This window comes from Camelina sativa, chromosome 8, assembly GCF_000633955.1.
Source record: "Camelina sativa cultivar DH55 chromosome 8, Cs, whole genome shotgun sequence".
NCBI classification, from domain to species: Eukaryota; Viridiplantae; Streptophyta; class Magnoliopsida; order Brassicales; family Brassicaceae; genus Camelina; species Camelina sativa.
Window position 1 is genome coordinate 4,211,525 of NC_025692.1, and position 19,415 is coordinate 4,230,939.

Sequence of the window (19,415 nt, forward strand, 5' to 3'; positions counted from 1 at the left end):
GAAATATATATTAAGTGGGGGAGGTTACATTCAATTATTATTCACACAAAGGAAGAAAAATCGAAGTTGATAAAGTGTTTTTATAAAACTCGTTATCTGTTATATTGGTTTTTACGAGATATTCATGTACTATATACAATTTGTATGTAGTGTGTTATTGTCCAACTTGGAGTTCAATTTTCTAGTGTAATTGTCTCGAGGCATGCAAATCAACGTGTCATGACATTTGTGACAGTAACAATCTATATTATAAGAAGTTAAGGATTAATGTAGTGGATTTAAAAAAAAAAAAGAAAAAACTAAGATATATATATAGTTGTAGTAGAAAATTAGGCTAATAAGTAATAATATTCGATTCAAAATAGTAGTCAACAGAAAATATTAATAGAAAAAAACACATTAACTTGAGTAAGAAAGATTGTGCTGAATTAATCACCAAGTTAGGTTCATAGGTTTCTACATAAAAAAGAAAAAGAAGATAATTTTTCTTCTAATTTTGCCTAACGTTTTAGGCCTAGAAAAAAAATGATTATTATATAGCACATGGTTATATAAATTATCAAATATAGTGATGATATGATTGACACAATTAATGAAACTAGGATTCGAAAAATAATAAAATAGAGAAAACTCCAAACCTTAAGGTCGATTGATATGATTAAGAAGTAGTATTTTGGAAGAGTATTGAAGCGACCAATTTGCAACGTAATCCCAACCGATCACGACTTTTCAAACATAATCATATATCCACATTCTTGTGATTTTCTTGCATCATTAAGGAATTTAATAAATGGTGAAAGCAAAGATAAATTTTGGACCGCCGGCGCCTTTTATTTTTAGTGAAAAAAAACCGTCGGCTTCTTTTCTATCCATAATTTGAGATAATTGAAACTAAGTATTATTGTTTTTTTTTTTCTGATAAAGATCATATAAACTAAGTTAGTAGTCTATTTTCCATATTCGTGAAAAACTAGTTATCTTCTTGTATTTATAGCAGATGTCATTTACTCTATATTGACACAACGTTAGTCACATGAGTTGTTATGCAACGTAATTGATACTTTGTCTTTCTATCAGTTTTTCATATAACAAATATTATTTTTGTCTATTATCGGTTATTTCTTTTTAAAACCTTTTCATATACTTCCAACCAGAATCAGTAGTTTATAATTTTGGTCCCAAATTTATGTCGATAAATGAGAAGGAATCCAAAGATTCCTGGTATATTCATCTAGCTGGCATGGCAGTGCAGTACAAAATATAAACTCCTATTCCAAGAAAATAAAATAATGCGAAGGGACGAGAGCGATCGATTCATCTGGTTCTCTTCTCGATGTACCAAAGCTTACCCCAAAAAAATAAATACAATCACATGACTTAAACTGGCTCAAATTAGGCCTTTATACAAGACACTTACCTGTAAACAGGACTAATATTTGCTTATAAAACCATTATATGACTTCGTATATCATGTATTTTTATACTTGTGTATAAAAATATTAAACTTTCCATGGCTAATGACTTCGTTTTTTTTCTTCAGTTTTTGGATTTCATGATATTTAAAATGATTGAAATGTACTGATAAATGATAAGTGGGTTTAGAAAAACAAACATTTGGATAAGTTTATCTCGCGGTTATAATTTAAACGGTACCAAGATAAGGATAAGATTTGTGAAACTTATATAATGCAATGGGCACCATAGGTTTTTGTGTTGCCTAATTTGATCTAACCAACATATATAATCTATTCGTACTAGTAATCGAGTGGCTGAGCTGTTGATATATAGAGATACGTAGTACTGTTATATATTGTAAGTAAAGAAACCAAGAATCATTCGCCGACAACAAAATAAGGGATGATAATCCGATGCACGTGGATTTTGTGATTGTATTGGATAATGCTAGTCACGTAGAAGAAATCAAATCTCAAGCTTTTGGCCATAATTTAGCAAATGTTTTTTGAGTCTACGTAAAGAAGAGTATAATTTTCATGGTAATCGCAGTTTCCGCTGTTAATTGTGTTATAATAATGATAAGGGATTAGAAGTGGAGAATGTGAAATTGGTTAGGTTGGTGATAGTTTGTCCAAAAAAAAAAAAAGGTTAGGTTGGTGATAGTAGCTTGGTTGAAGCCTAATTTAGGCTTGTTATTGAATTAATACATAACCATAACGATTAGACGGGTTTTGGACAAAATATATTCATTATTTGATTGCTTTGGCATATTGTAAAACCCTATTAGCCATTAAAACCAAAATGAATGTACTAACTACTAACTACAATGTCCCTTCATCTCGTGTAATGTTCGTTATATATTATACGGTTTTAATACAAAACTAGATTAAGATCCATGCTAAATCACATGTTGAAATTTATTTTATTTACATTGTAATTTTTTTTTATAAAATATAATTTATGTGATTAGTTTAAATTTTTTTTTGGATAAAATATTATGTAATAAAGTCATATGCTAAATATGATGACTTGAAAAAGACACTTATTTTGTAAGTTTTATATTGTTAATGATTCTAGATAAGTACTCGTGCTATAACACTGGTTCAATTTTATTTTATACAAATTTTTGTATATTTTCTATTTTAAAATAAAAATTTAATATGTTGTATTAGTTTATGTAAATGAAGTTATTTCAACAATGTATATTCTAGCTCATGGCTTGAATGTCATTATAAGACATAATTTTGTGAATTTGGTTTTTAAAAAGCGAGTTATTATATTATGAGTAATTTAATATATTGTTGTACTTTTTGTTTTAATATACTTGGTTTTTTTAAATTCTTTCATATTATAGTGACATATTATTGACATTGCTATAACAAACCAATTTAGAGTGTTTATAGTTTCTAACTTTAATATCAAGTTTCAATATTTTAAAAATATTTCAAAATAAATTATTTAAAGTTTATTATATTATATAAAATTATAAAATTCAACAAAAAAGTATGAAATTGAATTTAAATATTCAAATTTTGACCCGTTACTCAGTAAATTTTTTAATTCAATAGATATTATTTTTAAAGAATAATATTAATAAAAATTGAATATTTTATAGATTGAATCATTTATATTTGTTTTTAAAAATTCAACTTATGGTATATCCGGAAATAAAACTATTTTTTAATTATAATAAATAATATGAGAATTTATTTGTTTCACAAAATAGACTCATATATAAAAATGAGAGGTGAATTATAATAATAATTAAAAAATTAATATGTTAAGTTAGATATCAAAGAATTTTATTTGATGAATAATTTAATAAAGAAAATTAATATGGTAAGTTAGATGATATCAAATGATTCTTTAGAATATTTTTTTTGAGATTTTTTGGAAACAATAAATCCAGACTATACAAATAATATAAAACTTAATCTATAACATATTTGTAACCAACTTATTAAAATTATATAGTCTACAAAACAATGTTGTGTACTTCCGTTTTATTATATAGGGGATTAATATAAACTCAAACTAGGATTTGGTATGACCATATAATTAACCAGTCCAAGATTATTTCCAACTTATTGCAAGAACTAGTTCATTATTTCTGGATTTTCTTTGAATCTACCCAACATAAAATAATGATTTTACTTTGCATGAAATTTTCAAAATAGCCGAAAAATATCAAATACATTTATAATTTGCATAGAAAATAGTAAAATATTCTATATAATGAAACAAAACAAAATCTCTAAAACATCTTATATTTTAAAACAGAAAGTATGATTTGTTATTATTTTGCATTAATACTTATAGGGTCCATTAAAGAAGTTTTGGGGTCCAACACAGAGACTTGAAGATGTAGTAGTTGTTACAAAGTTACAATGCCCAAATACACTAAACAATACTAAAACATAGAAAGGCATATACATAAATCAATCATGAGTTCCTCCTATAATCGAATATTCGAATTTTTTGTTTGTACACCCATCGCAGAGATCTTTCCTATAATCGAATATTCGAATTTTTTGTTTGTACACCCATTGCGGAGATCTTTAGCATAGGGATCGTACTCGTAGTATGCTTTAAAATTCGGTTCATTAACAACATAAGCCAGTTTTTACACTTTCAAGTTTCAAGCATAATAAGACTCGATGAAATAATCCCTTCCCGTATAAGAGTTGTACTGTTGTAGGCTTGAAGCATAACGAGTTTAATATAAAGACCGTTGAAACTATGGGCTATAAATACTTAGAAAGCCCAATTGTTACTTAAAAGCCCAATATGAGAAAAACCCACTAAACTTGAATGCAAACTAGATATGTTCTCTTCTAATCCAAAGGAAGAAGCTCATACTCACTCAGTCACTTGTTCTCTCACTTGCGCAAAGATAAGGAAACAATGTCTGTGTCAGCAATCTTTGGCACCGGAATCGTCACCGTCGCTGCTGCTTCTCCGGTTCTACGCCAATTCCAAGTTCCGAAATTGGGGAATGGAGGAGGAGGAGGATTAGGGATGGTGATTGAGTGTTCGTCGAGGCCACAGAAGAAATCGACTGCGCATCACAGGAAGTCGAGGCCGAAGAAGACTCAGCCTTGGGACGTTAAGAGAAAGCCTACTGTTTATGCTCCTCTTCCTCCTCTTCCGGCGGAGTGGACTCCGTTCACTCTTGCTTCTGATGACGGTGGTGCCGCCGCTGCTGCTGCTGCTTCACCTGCCGGAGAATTGGTTTCTGGCGCTGCCTAGTTGGTTTGAGTTTATCTGCTGGTTCGGTTGTATTCTAGTTTGAGAGCTTTTGCTGTTGTTTGTTTCTGTTAATGTGTTTTCAGTTTTCTGATGTCTGTTTCGTCTTTTGGGATTTGTGTTTTGGCTGGTGAATGTATGGACCAAACTGCAAATTTTTAAAGGTTTAAGTTTTTTTCCTCTGTTTTTGTTTTTGTGTTTAAATGTTTCAGCTTTATGCCTATCATTTATGTAGATATTATGAAAAGACAAGAACTGATGAACGCCAAAAGGAATTGTAGCAACTAAAGGGAGAATCTGGATTGAGTTTGATCTTGAGGGTCAAAATAGTTTCAAGGACAACCAATTCCAAGTAGAGAAAAAGCACAGTGTGAAAGTTATCTTTTTACTTATTGCAGAAATGTTGCTCTTGTCATTCATGGTCATCATCTGTGACTATGTGTTTGCATAAGACTTTGGGTTTTTGTTTTGTTTTTTTGGTTAGTTCTATATGTAGCAATTATGGTTGAATGATAAGCCTACGTGGTTGCTAATCAGCTCTGATATTACATATGAGCATCTGTTCACTCAATACTCTATTTGACGGCACAGCAATGTGAATGGTTTTGAATACGGAAGAATTTGGTGGTGATGGATCCTTTTCCCCTTATCATCACAAGAACTGGAGTGAGTTTGTCAGTACCACATTAAAATTTGTAGATTTTTGTTTTCCTTAGGCTATTCTAAGGTGAAACTGAGAAGTGCTCATCTCCTTGGTGCAAAATTTGGACTTTAATTCTATTGTAGAGTTTAAGGCTTTAAGCAAAGTGATGCAGAGTGGATTGTCCAAGTAATTAGCATAAACAGGGTAATTTCACTTCTGCTGGTGTCATTGTTGGAAATGTCTTACTCACTTATGGCTAATTGTTCTGAATTGTATATCTATCTTGGTCTCCATTTGTATCAGTCCAGTCCAGTGGCAATAGGGAGGTCAATTTATTTTGCATTTGGCAGGAGTCTGTTGGTGACTTTGGCACTGGATGTGGATGGACGTTAAATTTCATAACCATGCGGGTGTTACATCCAGGACGAAAGGTCAGGACGAAACTGGACAGCAGTTGAGCTTATGAGGCTAAACATGGCAATGTGAGGTATGATCTTGGTAAACACAAAAAGATCAATGAACAGAGATAGTATGAAATCAGTGTAAAGCAGAGATATGCCGAGTTGATGAAAAATTATGCTTTTGGGAAGAATTTGATTCACCATAAGATTAGTATTCCTCTATGTAGATATTCCTTCTTGGAGTGCTGAAGTGTGGTGTAAGAATGAGCTTCACTTGGTTTTCCATTCATCACACCATTGGCTGATCCATGAGAAAACCCTTAGTTCTTGGAGATTCGTTAATGATTGTTGCTTCACATGAGATGTCATCATCCCTTGGCCTTGCATCAGAGTTTGCATTCCTGAATGGATATTTGTTTTCATCAGATTCAAACACAAAACTGAAACCTGATTTCGACACCTCGAACCTAGCCTCCCCACTAGTGTTGTCGTCGTTCACACTAAACTCAAAAAAAGCTAGAATTGGAGCACATTGACTAGAATGCTGGTCTTCAAGATGTTTTCTGAGGTGCAAGCAGGTGTTTAAGCTAATAAAGACATGATCTGACTCAGTCGTATCTATCTTGTTTCCCTGTTCTGTCCAGCTTCCAACTTTCCATGTCGTTTCGGTGCAAGGCTCATCTCTAGTCATTGGTTTACAAGTAAATTTCACTGACAAGCAGTTGGTATGCACTCGGTCTGTTCTGGTTTGATATTGACAGTTTTGGAATGAGACAACAGCAGAAAAGGCTATCCCAGAGAGCTTATTGTACTTCCAATGCTGGGGCGATTCAAACTTTATCTTAGATCCGATTGCTTCGTGATAAAACCATGAAGGTACTTCACCTCCAGGAAAGCAGGTGCTGAACAAAATCTCAGGAACAAGATCCTGAATAGTTGTAGAGTAGAGAAATCAGTAAATCTGGGATTCCGAAAGATAGAGTGGGAGAAAAAACAGGAAGAGATACCTTATTGCAGTGTTTAAGTGCACTTGGTAGTAGCTGACATTTCCTCTGAGCATAGGTTGTGATTTCATCGTTTGCAGCTTGTTCCAAGTTGTGGCAGTTCGTGAAAATAAAAGTGGAATGAATATGCTCTGTTGCCATAACATGTGCAAGTGGTTGCGCAATGCTTTTTAGTGAGTTACATCAACGTGCATCTACGCACTGAAGGTTTGATGGAAGCTTAGGAAGATATGTAAGGCTAATACAGTACTTCATATCAAGCCATTTTAATCGAGAGAATTGGCTGATGTTCTCTGGGAGGCGACTTATCTTCTCTGCTTAAGCATAAGCGCCGCAACGAGGATATATTTGGCATCTCTTTGATAGCTGTTTCATCTAGAAGTAAGATCTCTAGACGGTTCATGTTTACCACAACTTCTGGAAAACTTTTGAGCTTTGAACAGCCAGAAAGTATCAGTTCTTGAAGAGCTTCAAGTTCGCCAAGACTGTCAGGAAGTGTTTTCAGCTTCTTGCAGCCTTTCATGTTTAATAAGATAAGTCTTTGGAGATTCCGAATGTCTGAAGGAAGTTCCTTTATCGCAGTGCTATCCAAGTATATCGTTTCTAGCTTTTCTGAGATAACTTTAAATACCTTAAATTTTGAACAGTCACTGAGGATGAGAGTTTCTAGAGATATCAAGTTGATATCTGGAAGATACTTAAGACTTGTGCAGCCTCTGAGGTTTAAGAAGACAAGACACTTCATATTTTCCATATCCTGGGGCAATGTGTCCAATGCTATGCAGCCCTCAAGGTTCAATTCTTGAAGATTGCGAGCCTCGGCTAACCCCGACAAGGTACTCAACTTTCTTGAGTGGTTGAAGTCAATCCATTTAAGTTTCGATGCATCCTGTCATGAATGAAAAAGAGAGTCAGCCACCCTAACACGAGTCACGACACTATTATCCAAGATAAGTGAAAAAGAATAAACTGATTACACACACCTTATCACCCTCCCAAACTCGTGTAATCTCGCTGTAATGAAGCTTAAGGTCAACAAGATTTTTCGGGTTGAAATCTGGTGGGAGTTCTTTCAATGGGAATTTCAGCCAGTGGAGACATCGCAACTCATACAATGGGAGCTCGAGACCATCAGGTAATTTTAACATAATGTCATGATCACATTCTTGAGGACAATAAGTTTTGTAGATTTTTAGGAACCGTATATTGCTCATCAAGATAAATGCTTGACTGCGTAAACTCTTATTCATGTTTACATCAGCCAAATCAAGGAAGATAGATCTGACACTAGAAGACCCCTATTAATCATTAACAAACGGGATATGAACAATTAAAGTAACCAAAAAATTACAATGCATGCAAGAAGTTCAGATTACCTCACTGTTGTCTAACACATCAAGTATGGTATGATGGTCCCATAATCTTCGTCGCCCTTTCCCATCAGGAGCAGATGCTTCTCGACCAAGTTCCTTAGAAAACATATGTAGTGTATCGTGCATCTCTATTTTGCCGGAAGATATGGTAATCATGAACTTGTTCACGAGTTCTGCTATTTCAATCATGGAGTCAATGGAGTTTGCACCATATGAATCCAATATACTCGCTACATAATATTTGTCCATTGACCTGAAGCATGCTATGTCAAGAAGTGTATCTTTTTGTTGCTGATTAAGTCCATCGTAACTCCCTTGCCAGACACTTTGAAGCATTTCGCTAGAGCTTTGTGTTGGCATCTTCCTTGAGGTTCTCGCTCGACCTTTATGGTGCTGACTCAAAGCATCCAACTTCGAAAACCAGAGAGACTCGTCTTTCCCCAGAAGCTCATCACCCAATATCTTTAGAGCCAGTGGATTTCCTTTGGTGTAATGCACAAAATCTTTCGACAGCTTCAAGAAATTCCAAGCATTGCTTTGATCATCAAAGGCGTAATGGGTAAAGTGTTGTAAACTGTCTTTATAACTTAACCGAGGGACTTCGTAAATATCATCGACAAAACCATGTACCAAGGACGTATCCCCTGTTGCAATGACGATCTTGCTTCCCTGTTTAATCCAATCACATTTTCCGAGTATAGCAGCTATTTGTTCCTTGTTACTGACATGGTCGAGAACAACAAGTGTTTTGGTTTTCAGTAGTTGATCCTTGTAACCTTCATGAGCAGCCTGGATCATCTCAAACTTGGGATTCTTGACCTTCACTAAATCTTCGAGGAGTATTGTGGGCAAGTAACTCAAGCCCTGTTCCCTAGAAGTTTCATGGATATCTAGGATTAACACGTGGCTCAAGAATTCGTTCTTGAGTTTCTCGTATAACTTCTTAACCAAAGTGGTTTTACCAATGCCAGGCATCCCCACAACTCCAATGATACGAGTTGTGTCCTCAAACCCGAAGCATAACTTCTCTTCTAATTGCTTTAGACGCAAGTCAATTCCACAAGAACTCTCAAGTTTTTTCTTGTGTACTGTTGGGGAAAGAACAATACCTTCTGAGGGATTGGGAGGTGTCCGTGAAATGTTATTCAACGCTTTCTTAACCTCCTTGACAACTCTGAAGATGAGATCGTCCTCATCGCTGTGAACAAATGAGTGACATGGATCTAAGTTTCTAACTTTAAAATTTTTTTTTTATTGATATATCGATCAAGCTAAGTTAACTAATGACTTAAAATTTGTTACCTATTCTCGCATAACACGAATCCCGTTAAGAGAGGAATAGACTTTAAAGCTTCTGTCCAGCTGTTTTTGGTCTCCTCGTCAATAAACTCAACAAGATCCCTGAAATTGTCACCGAACTCACCTTTTTGTCTTTTAACAGTGGCAGGCTCAACTTTGTAAAAGATTGGAATAACCACGAGCTTGCCTTGCTCCCTACACTCCTTCATCCTCGCCAGCTCCTTTAAACACCAGTATGACTCTGTGTACCTCGGGGAGAATATAGCTAGCGCAATCTTCGAACCTTCGATTCTTTTGAGCAGGATATTCAGATCTTGGCCCATATCTTCATCTGTGTCAATGAAGGCATTGATTCCATTTCTTTTTAAGCCTTTCTTGAGATGACTGACAAAGTTGTAACGCAATTCCACTCCCCGGAAGTTAATGAACACTTGGTCTTGAGATGGCTTAACGTATGATTTGAACATCGAAGAGGAGGAAGAGCTTGCCATCACTGTCTCTCTCTCTCTGGTTTTAGTTTTCTCAAGACTGAGAAAGTGTAAACAATAAGTCAACCCAATCCAACCCAACCCAACCCAACCTTCTTCTTTCACAAAAAAATGATATTATCTCAGTTTATTTTTCTATAAAAAAAATAATAATTGTACTAATTATCTTTGACGAAAAAGACTTAAACGGTCCATATACAATATTTCTGCTTCGGTCTCGCAAGGCTTACGAGTCACGATCATGGTGGATTACGAGAAGAGTAGTAGTAGTCACAACGTCAACATCATCTGCGAGGAGACAGTAAGGTGCTCCTTCGTCAGCCACCTCTCAGCCGCTTTACGCCGCGAAGGCATCTCTGTCTCTGTGTTTGCGTCGGATACAGATTTCGATGAGGGAGCTAGGGTTTCGGTGGTGGTTTTCTCTGAGAACTACGCTTTCTCCCTTCCTATGCTTGAAAATTTCTCCAAGCTTCGAAGCAACAGCGGCCACGAGGTGATCCCAGTTTTTTACGGTGTTGATCCATCGGCTGTGAACCCAAATCACGACTGGCTTCCACTGCACATGGAAGGACACCATTCAATGTAATTTTATACTTTCAACCTTGTTGGATACATATAGTTAGGATTCAGTTCACTGAGCTTGTGAGAAAGCCGCAAAAATGGATGAACGAGAAGAGAACTGGATTTACTAATCCTTAATCTCTTTTTGTTTTGTAGGGATTCAAGTAATGTCATACGCAGTGACTCCCAACTCGTGGAAGATATCGTCAGGGATGTTTATGGGAAGCTATGTCCTACAGAACGAATTGGAATTTACACGAGGCTAATGGAGATTGAAAACCTGCTTTGCGAGCAATCTTGGGATGTCCGAAGATTAGGTATCTGGGGCATGCCTGGCATAGGCAAGACGACACTTGCTAAAGCAGTATTTGAACACATGTCCGTTGACTATGATGCTTGCTGCTTCATCGACAACTTTGATGAACAACTTTGTAAGGCGGGACCTTACCGATTGCTTGAAGAAGAAATCGGTAAAACCATTTTAGAAGAAAAGTTTGGCATTAGTAGTTCTTACATCACAAGACTGAGCATCCTAAGGGATATGCTATGCGATACAAGGATTGTTCTTGTTCTAGATGATGTGCGCAATCCTCTACCTGCAGTGTCCTTCCTTGAAAGGCTTGATTGGTTTGGTCCTGGAAGCCTGATAATCATAACCTCTAGATATAAACATGTGTTTGCCCTTTGTCAGATCAGTCAGATATATGAGGTTCAGGGTTTAAACAAGCATGAAGCTCTAAAGCTGTTCTCCCGAAATGCCTTTGATAAAGATGTGCCAGAACAGAATGACAAGGAACTGTCAATGAAGGTAATTGACTATGCTAATGGAAATCCGTTAGCCCTCTGCATTTATGGCCGAGAGCTGAAGGGGGAGAAGAAGTCAGAAATAGAGGCTGCATTTCTCAGGCTCCAGCAATGCCCTCCAAAAAAGATTCAGGATAGGCTAAAGAGTGTTTATAGTTCACTTGGTGACAATGAAAAGTACACCTTCATGGACATTGCTTGTTTCTTCAAGGGAGAAAATGTTGACTATGTGGTGCAACTGCTTAAGGGGTGTGGTTACTTTCCACGTGTTGGAATAGATGTTCTTGTGGAGAAGTGTCTGGTGACTATTTCAGAAAATACATTGCAGATGTATGACTTGGTTCAAGACATCATCCTAGATATCATTACTGGAGAAAGGATACAGATGGAGAGGTGCACGGCGCTGTGGCAACCTTCCCGCATCAGATATCTACTAGAAGATGATGAACTCAAAGCAGATATATACCCCAAAGAAACTCCTAAATGTCTCCTGGTATGTTTACTTCTGCTATATTATACATTATTTAGTTTTTGAAGATGAGCCCAATTTCTTGATCTATCTGCTTCCCTTGTTCTTACAGGTTGCTGAAGACGTCGAAGGCATATCTTTGGACACATCAAACTTGATATTTGATGTCAATCCTGATGCTTTCAAGAAGATGGTCAGTCTTAGATTCTTGAAGATATACATTTCCTACTCTGAAAATGTTCCTGGACTCAACTTTCCTAATGGCCTCAACTATCTGCCTTGTGAGCTAAGACTCCTTCACTGAGAGAATTATCCCTTCGAATCTTTGCCTCAAGGTTTTGACCTCGAGGAACTTGTTGAACTCCATATGCCTTATAGTCAGCTTAAGAAACTCTGGGAAACAACCAAGGTAAGCAATATATCTTTCTTCACCCGCTTAACTTATTACAGTTCTGTTATAATTTTTTTTTTTTTTTTTTTTTCAGAACCTTGGGATGTTGAAGAGGATTAAGCTTTGCCATTCCCGGAAGCTAGTTATATTTAGTGTACAAGCTCAGAATATCGAGCTGATTAATCTCCAAGGTTGTACAAGATTGGAGAATTTTTCAGCCACTATGAAATTACAACATCTTCGAGTTTTAAATCTCTCAGGTTGCAGCAACATTACAATTTTCCCAGGGCTTCCACCAAATATCGAGGAGTTATATCTCCAGGGAACTAGCATAGAAGAGATACCAATATCCATTCTGGCCCGCTCCTCCCAACCAAACTGCGGAGAGCTTATGAATCATATGAAACACTTCCCTGGTCTTGAGCACATCGATTTGGAAAGTGTAACAAATCTTATTAAAGGTAGCTCATATAACCAAGGTGTTTTTAAGCTTGTCCGCCTGAATATGAAAGATTGTTTTCAGTTGCGAAGTCTGCCTGACATGTCCGTTTTAGAATCTCTCCAAGTTCTTGATCTGTCTGGCTGCTCTCGCCTTGAGGAAATTAAGGGTTTCCCAAGAAATCTGGAAGAGCTCTATCTTGCTGGAACAAGCATACGAGAATCGCCAGAGTTTCCTGAAAGTTTAGCATTCATGAATGCTCATGATTGTGACCTTCTGAAGTCAATTCGTTTGGACTTTGAGCAGCTTCCGAGACACTACACGTTCAGTAATTGCTTTAGATTGTCTTTAGAAAGGACCGTTGAATTTATAGAGAAAGGTCTGACTAGGGTAATTAGGTTAGACAGAGAACAAAATCAGGTATTTCTCTTATTGACATTGTCACATGTGCTTACTTTCACATACATGTATTGCTCATCTAATGGAATGTGGCCTTGATGAAACAGGAGCACGTTAAAGCACCGGCATTCAACATATGTTTTCCTGCAGATTCGTGTCCGCTGTACTCATTTCAGTGGCAAGAATGTTATTTTGTTAGAGTAGCGCTTGCTCCTTGCATGCGAAAGGCTCTGTCAGGGTTTGCTATGTCAGTTTTAGTATCATTTCGGGATGATTACCACAATGCCGTAGGTTTAGGCATTAGGTGCATATGCAGATGGAAGACGAAAAAGGGCACCTTTGATCTAATAGAGAGAGTATTCAAGTGTTGGGCTCCAAGAGAAGCTCCAGGAGTTCAAAAGGATCACATATTTGTCTTGTATGATGCCAAAATGCATGTAGGTCCTGGTGAAGGAATGAATCAAGTTATGTCACCTGATATACTGATATTCGAATTTCACACAGTGAGTGGGGAAAACAAGCCTTTGGGTGCTAATTGTGCGGTGACAGAATGTGATGTCAAGGTCATTATGGATTCAAAAGGTGATACAGTATTTAGTGCAGTTTCAAGAGCAAGTGAGGAGAATATTGAGGAGCTTCCTCTTCCTTTCCCGAAAAAGCCAGAGGCAACTATTTGTTCTCCACCATTCAGCAATCCACAGGTTTATAATGTGGCTAGCAATGTAACGTCTGATGGCAGTGTGTTTTCGAGGTGGGATAGCAAGGTAAAATCAATATATAAGCTTTTTATTTGAGCTTATTTTTGTTGGAGGCACGTTGAGTCTCCCACGTATGGTTATGGTATATATGACTGATTTATTCGCTACGATGGAGCATCTGGTGTAAATGTAAAAACCAATATTTTTGAGTGTTGTAGATGTGAATATATAAATCTAAAGAAACCAAGATTTTTGAGAGAATTTTCTTGAAAAGTAAACTCGGGTGTGATCAGAGTAAGTTGCACAGAGAACTCATATTGGCAATGGTCATGTTTCCTGTTTATAATTATTCTCTGCAGAGAATAAGCAGAGAGCCTTTAGTATTAGAGTTTCTTGGTCCATGTGGACTTGAGTGTCTTTTGTTTGGTCAGATTGATGTGGAGAATTTTAGTGTTTGCTACTTAAAGTTTTGATATAAAAATGAAAGCTTAATGGTTTATGGGGCGGTTGATGCTAGAGTTGTAGTCAAATGCTCTGTTTGCTGGCGTAGCAATGGGGAATGTAGCTTCTAAAGAGTATAGTAAAGTACTTCGTTAGTGAGATGTTTGAATTTTCCCTTGCATTGTGTATTAAGGTGAAACCGCAGAGAGTGCTCAGCTCCTTAGTGAAACATTTGGTCTTAACACTCTATTGTAGAGTTTTAAGCTAAGTGATCTAAAGTGGGTCTGTTGAAGAATTCCAGCAAAAACATTGTTAGAAATGGACTCAGGTATGTGTTGATATTGTCTTTGTATGGGGATCGATTTTTCTTTCATCTGGCATGTATCTAAACCATATCTGGCATGTATCTAAACCATATACCATGAGATTTTATTAAATCCTAAACCATTCTGTAACACCCTAGTCCCTAAATACCAAGCCAAATCATCTATAAGATGAGAACAGAGAGATAGATGCACAATGAAGATACAAATACAGAGGAGTTCCAATGAATAAAATAGTGTGAAAACAGAGATAGTCGGGAAGGTCTTTTTATGGCTTGAAAAGTTGATGAACTTTAACACAAAAGAGTGGAATCAATACCATATGTCTGGGAAGAATATGATTCATCTGGGATGTACGTTACCAGAACTTTCAATGTAGGTGGGGGTCTGCCACTGGTCCTTTGGTGATTCATCGCCATTTGCTTGATCCTTGAAACAACCATTATTACTTAGAGTAATAACTTTTGTGTTACCTTTGACATCGTCATTCCTTGGGACTGCAACTTTGTTCTCTTCAGGTTCAAACACAAAACTGAAACCGGATTTCAAAACTTCAAACCTAGGACTAGCTTCCCCACCAGTATCAGCTGTCACACTAAACTCTATGGATGCCTTGGTCGAAGCACATTGAGGTGGACCTTGGCCTTTAACAGGTTTAACGAAGTCCGAGCAGTTAGTGTAGCCAATAATGACGTGCTCTGACTCAACCGGGTCTACTTCGTCGTAATGCTCAATCAAACTCCCAATCTTCCAAGTAATGCTGGTGGAAGAGCCCTCTCCAGTGTTTTGCTCACAAGAGAATTTAACTGTCAAGTTGGCATGATTTTGAGAATTCTGGAATGAGACAACAACACATAGGGCCATCCCAGAAAGCTTGTTGTGATTCCAGTGAGGAGGTAATTCGAACTCCACCATAGATCCAATTGCATTATAACAAAACCATGAAGGCATTTCACATCCAGGAAAGCTAGTTGAGAAAAAAATCTCAGGAACACAACTCTGCAAAGTTACACAAAAGGGGAACATCATTAACCTCGGTTCCAACAAAGTTATACAACAGGAAAATCTCAAGGGAGAGGAAGAGAGATACCTTATCGCATAGTTTAAGTGCACTTGATAGCAACTGACACTTCATTTCAGCATATGCTACAATTTTCTCCTTTGCATCTTGTTCCAATTCATTGCAGTAAGTGAAAATGAACGTGGAGTTAATAGTAGAACATACCAGTGGTTTTGCAAGTGTTTTCAGTAAGCTACAGCCACGTACATCTAAACACTGAAGATTTGGTGGAAGCTGAGGAACATGTGTAAGAGTCTTACAATACTTCAAATCAAGCCACTGAAGCTGAGAAAATTTCTTGATTAGATCCGGAAGGCAGCTGATCTTTTTATTCATGCTTAAACACAAATGCCGCACTGAGACTATTTCTGGTATCTCTTCTAAGGATGTCTCATCCAAAACCAAAATCTCTAAACGGCTTAAGTTCTCCCCACTTTTAGGAAATTCTTCGAGCTTTATACAACCAAAAAGTATAAGTTCTTCAAGAGCTTTCAGCTCACCAAGACTTTCAGGGAGCCTTTTCAGCTTCTTGCAGCCTTTCATGTTCAACAAAACAAGTCTTTGAAGGATCCGAATCTCACAAGGAAGTTCCTTAATTTCAGTGCCATCCAAGTATAGAGCTTCTAGCTTATCTGAAATGACCTGAAATGTTTTTAATTTTGAGCAGTCACTGAGGATAAGTGTTTTCAAAGAGATCAATTTAATCTTTGAAAGAGACTCTAGACTTGTGCATCTTCTCAGGTTCAAAGAAACAAGACACTTCATGTTTTCCATATCCACATGCAACGCTTTCAATGCCGTGCAACCTTCAAGATTTAATTCTTGAAGATTTCGAGCCTTTCCTAACCCCGCCAAAGTGTTCAACTTCTTTGAGTAATTCAAATTGATCCATTTTAGTTTTGATGCATCCTGGGAAAATGAAAAGAACATAAAAGGATCAATTTATTATACAAAGAGTCAGACAACACCCCTAGAAACTATATATCCAAGTAGATTTAGACATACTCAACTGCATGCATTGGAGTATATAGGGACCAAGAAAAGAGAGAGAGCAACTAGTGTATTGTTACACACCTTGTTATCTTCCCAAACTCGTTCAATCTCGCTATAAGGAAGCTTAAGGTCAACCAAATGATCCGGGGTTAAATCTTGTGGAACTTCTGTCAACGGGAATTTCAGCCAGTGGAGATACCGCATCTCATTCAGTGGTAGATGGAGTCCTTCGGGGAAGGTTAATTTAATGTCACTTTCACAATCTTGAGGACATTGAGTGCTGTAGATTTTGAGATATCGTAAATCTCTCATACTGGCAAAAGCATTCTTGTGGAAGCACATTTCTCTTGTAATATCAGACAGGTCAAGAAAGATAGATCTGACATTAGAAGCTCCCTGTTAATGAGTGACAAACAAAAACAACAACACAAATTACAAACGAGTTACCTAAATTTAAAAGAACCTTGAAAGAAAAATATAATTTTAGACAACCTTAGGGGATGTATTCAAAACAGAATTTGGAAGGATTTTGGAGGATTTATGATATTCTGGATTTTAGGAGATTTACAGTGAGTTTTTAAAGTAGTTTGATGGATTTATTATTATTTTCTATTTTTGAAAAAAAATAGTTTGTGATTTGATGAGATTTGGTGAGACTTAAGTGGGTTTTTAAAAGATTCTCAAGTCCAAACGAGAGGGGTTCATATAGCATAACACAAAGAATACGTTGAACATATTCATATGTATAGAAGTTGGTTTTTGGTTTTTTTGGCAATTTGATCCGAACAGACACCACTGTAATTTGCATCATGAAGCCTTTAAATATAATAAAAGCAAACGCGAATATATATAGTCTTATTTACCTTATTTTTTGTCAGCACATCAGTTATGGTGTCATGGTGCCACAACCTATGCCGCCCCTTTCTATCTGTAGCAGTAGCATCTCGACCAAGTTCCTTGGAGAGCATATACAATGTATCATGCATCTCTACTTTTCCAGCATAGATATTAATCATGAACTTGTTCACGAGGTCTTCTATTATATTACTAGAGCCATCTGAATCCAATAAACTCGCTACGTAACTCTCATCTAGCGACCTGAAGCAAGCTATGTCAAGAAGTGTATCTTTTTCTTTTTGACTCAGTCCATCATAACTCCCTTCCCAGACCCTTTGAAGCATCTTGCTAATGCTTTGTCCAGGTGGACTTTTATGGTGTTGATTCAACAATGCATTTAGTTTTAAACCCCAGTGAGTCTCATCTTTTCCCAAAAGCTCCGCACCCAACATCTGGAGAGTAAGTGGATTTCCTTTGGTATAATGCACGAAATCTTTCGACAACTTGGGGAAATTTCCTCGCCCGGGGCCGGGAGCACCTCCTTCGTGATCATCAAATGCAAAATGGATAAAGTGTTTTAAGGCGTCTTTGTCGCTTAATGGAGGGACTTGGTAAGTATCATTGACCAAACTTTGTATCATCAATGACTTATCGCTTGTAGTAATGACAATCTTGCTTCCTTTCTTAATCCAGTCGCATTTGCCGAGAAGAGCATCAATTTGTTCCTTGTTAGTGACATTGTCAAGAACAACAAGAACTTTGGTTTCGTGTAATTGGTCTCTGTAAGCTTCGGATTCAATGTTGGGATTCTCAACTTTCAATAAACCTTGCAAGAGTAACGTGAACAAGTAATCTAACCCGTATTCCTTTGAAGTTTCATGGATATCTAGGATTAACACGTGTGTCAGGAAGCGTTTATTCCACTTCTCATATAGCATCGTAGCGAGAGTAGTTTTACCTATACCGGGCATCCCAGCAACACCGATGGTACGAGTTGTTTCCGGCAAATGATCAAAACTTAACATTTCTTCTAGTTGCTTAAGTCGGTGTTTGATTCCGGGAAAACTTTCATGATTTTTCTGGAGTCTCTGGGGAGATACCTCAAGATATTCTGGATGATTAGGAGGACCCTCCGAACGTCTAATTAAGATCCCTTTAACGTTTTCGATAATTCGTTCGATGGCTTCGTCCTCATCGCTGCAAACATTTAATGGTAATTGAGATGAGGTGATTCTAGCTTAGTTTTTGACATCTCGAGTAATTAAAGGAGTTACCTTTTCTCATCCAACACGAAGCCAGTTGAGGTAGAAACATCTTCTAAGGCTTTCTTCCATTTTTCCTTTGTCTCCTCGTCCATATACTTCATCAGGTTCCTGAACTTATCGCCGAAGTCTCCCTTCAGTTCTTTGACAGTGACGGGCTGTACCTTGTAGAAGATTGGAATCACCACGAGCTTATTTTTTCCCCTTCTTTCGTTCATCTTCGCAAGCTCCTTCAAACACCATTTTGACTCCGTGTACCTTGGAGAGAATATGGCTAGCGCGATCCTCGACCCTTGGATTCTTTCGAGCAGTACATTCAACTGTTGGCCCATCTCTTCATCTGTGTCTATGAAGGCATTGATCTGGTTCCGTTTTAATCCCTTCACAAGATGGCTGACGAAGAAGAGGCGGAGTAGCTTGCCATGTCAGATTTTCTAATTAACTTACATTCCCTCTGGCTTTACTGCTCTTGAAACTGGAAGACCAAACATTATTCTCTTCTACTCTGCTATCGATCTTAATTAGGAGACTTGAAATGATAAGTCAATACTTGTGTTATTCACCAATCTAGACTGTATACTAAAAAAATATTAAATTAATTTAAAAATAGCATAAAAACTTAACATATTATATTATGAAATTAAAAATCTTCGATAAAACATCCTATATTATTAAATGGAACGACCGAACGAGTATTATTTACAGAATTTTATATTTAAATCCCAGCCGGGTCGGTGGTCCATTCTACAAGAAAATATGATCTGGATTTGTTTACTGACGGGACACTCTCGTATATATGAGAAAGAAAGCTTAACTATAAGATAGAAAA

The 19,415-nt window shown here is 36.9% G+C and overlaps 2 protein-coding genes and 2 pseudogenes across 2 annotated transcripts; 2 read left to right on the forward strand and 2 right to left on the reverse strand.

Moving 5' to 3' along the window:
• On the forward strand, window positions 4,300–4,888 carry LOC104706083 (50S ribosomal protein 6, chloroplastic). Its single transcript, XM_010422214.2, has one exon. It carries the CDS (start codon window positions 4,360–4,362, stop codon window positions 4,702–4,704), a length of 345 nt encoding a protein of 114 aa, XP_010420516.1. The 5' UTR covers window positions 4,300–4,359; the 3' UTR covers window positions 4,705–4,888.
• Window positions 5,777–9,980, reverse strand: LOC104706084 (annotated as a pseudogene).
• On the forward strand, window positions 10,069–13,931 carry LOC104706085 (annotated as a pseudogene).
• Window positions 14,595–19,115, reverse strand: LOC104706086 (disease resistance-like protein CSA1). Its single transcript, XM_010422215.1, has 5 exons — window positions 18,599–19,115; window positions 17,351–18,521; window positions 16,569–16,883; window positions 15,525–16,403; window positions 14,595–15,433 (listed from the first exon to the last, which is right to left on the reverse strand). Exons 1-5 carry the CDS (start codon window positions 18,916–18,918, stop codon window positions 14,777–14,779), a joined length of 3,342 nt encoding a protein of 1,113 aa, XP_010420517.1. The 5' UTR covers window positions 18,919–19,115; the 3' UTR covers window positions 14,595–14,776.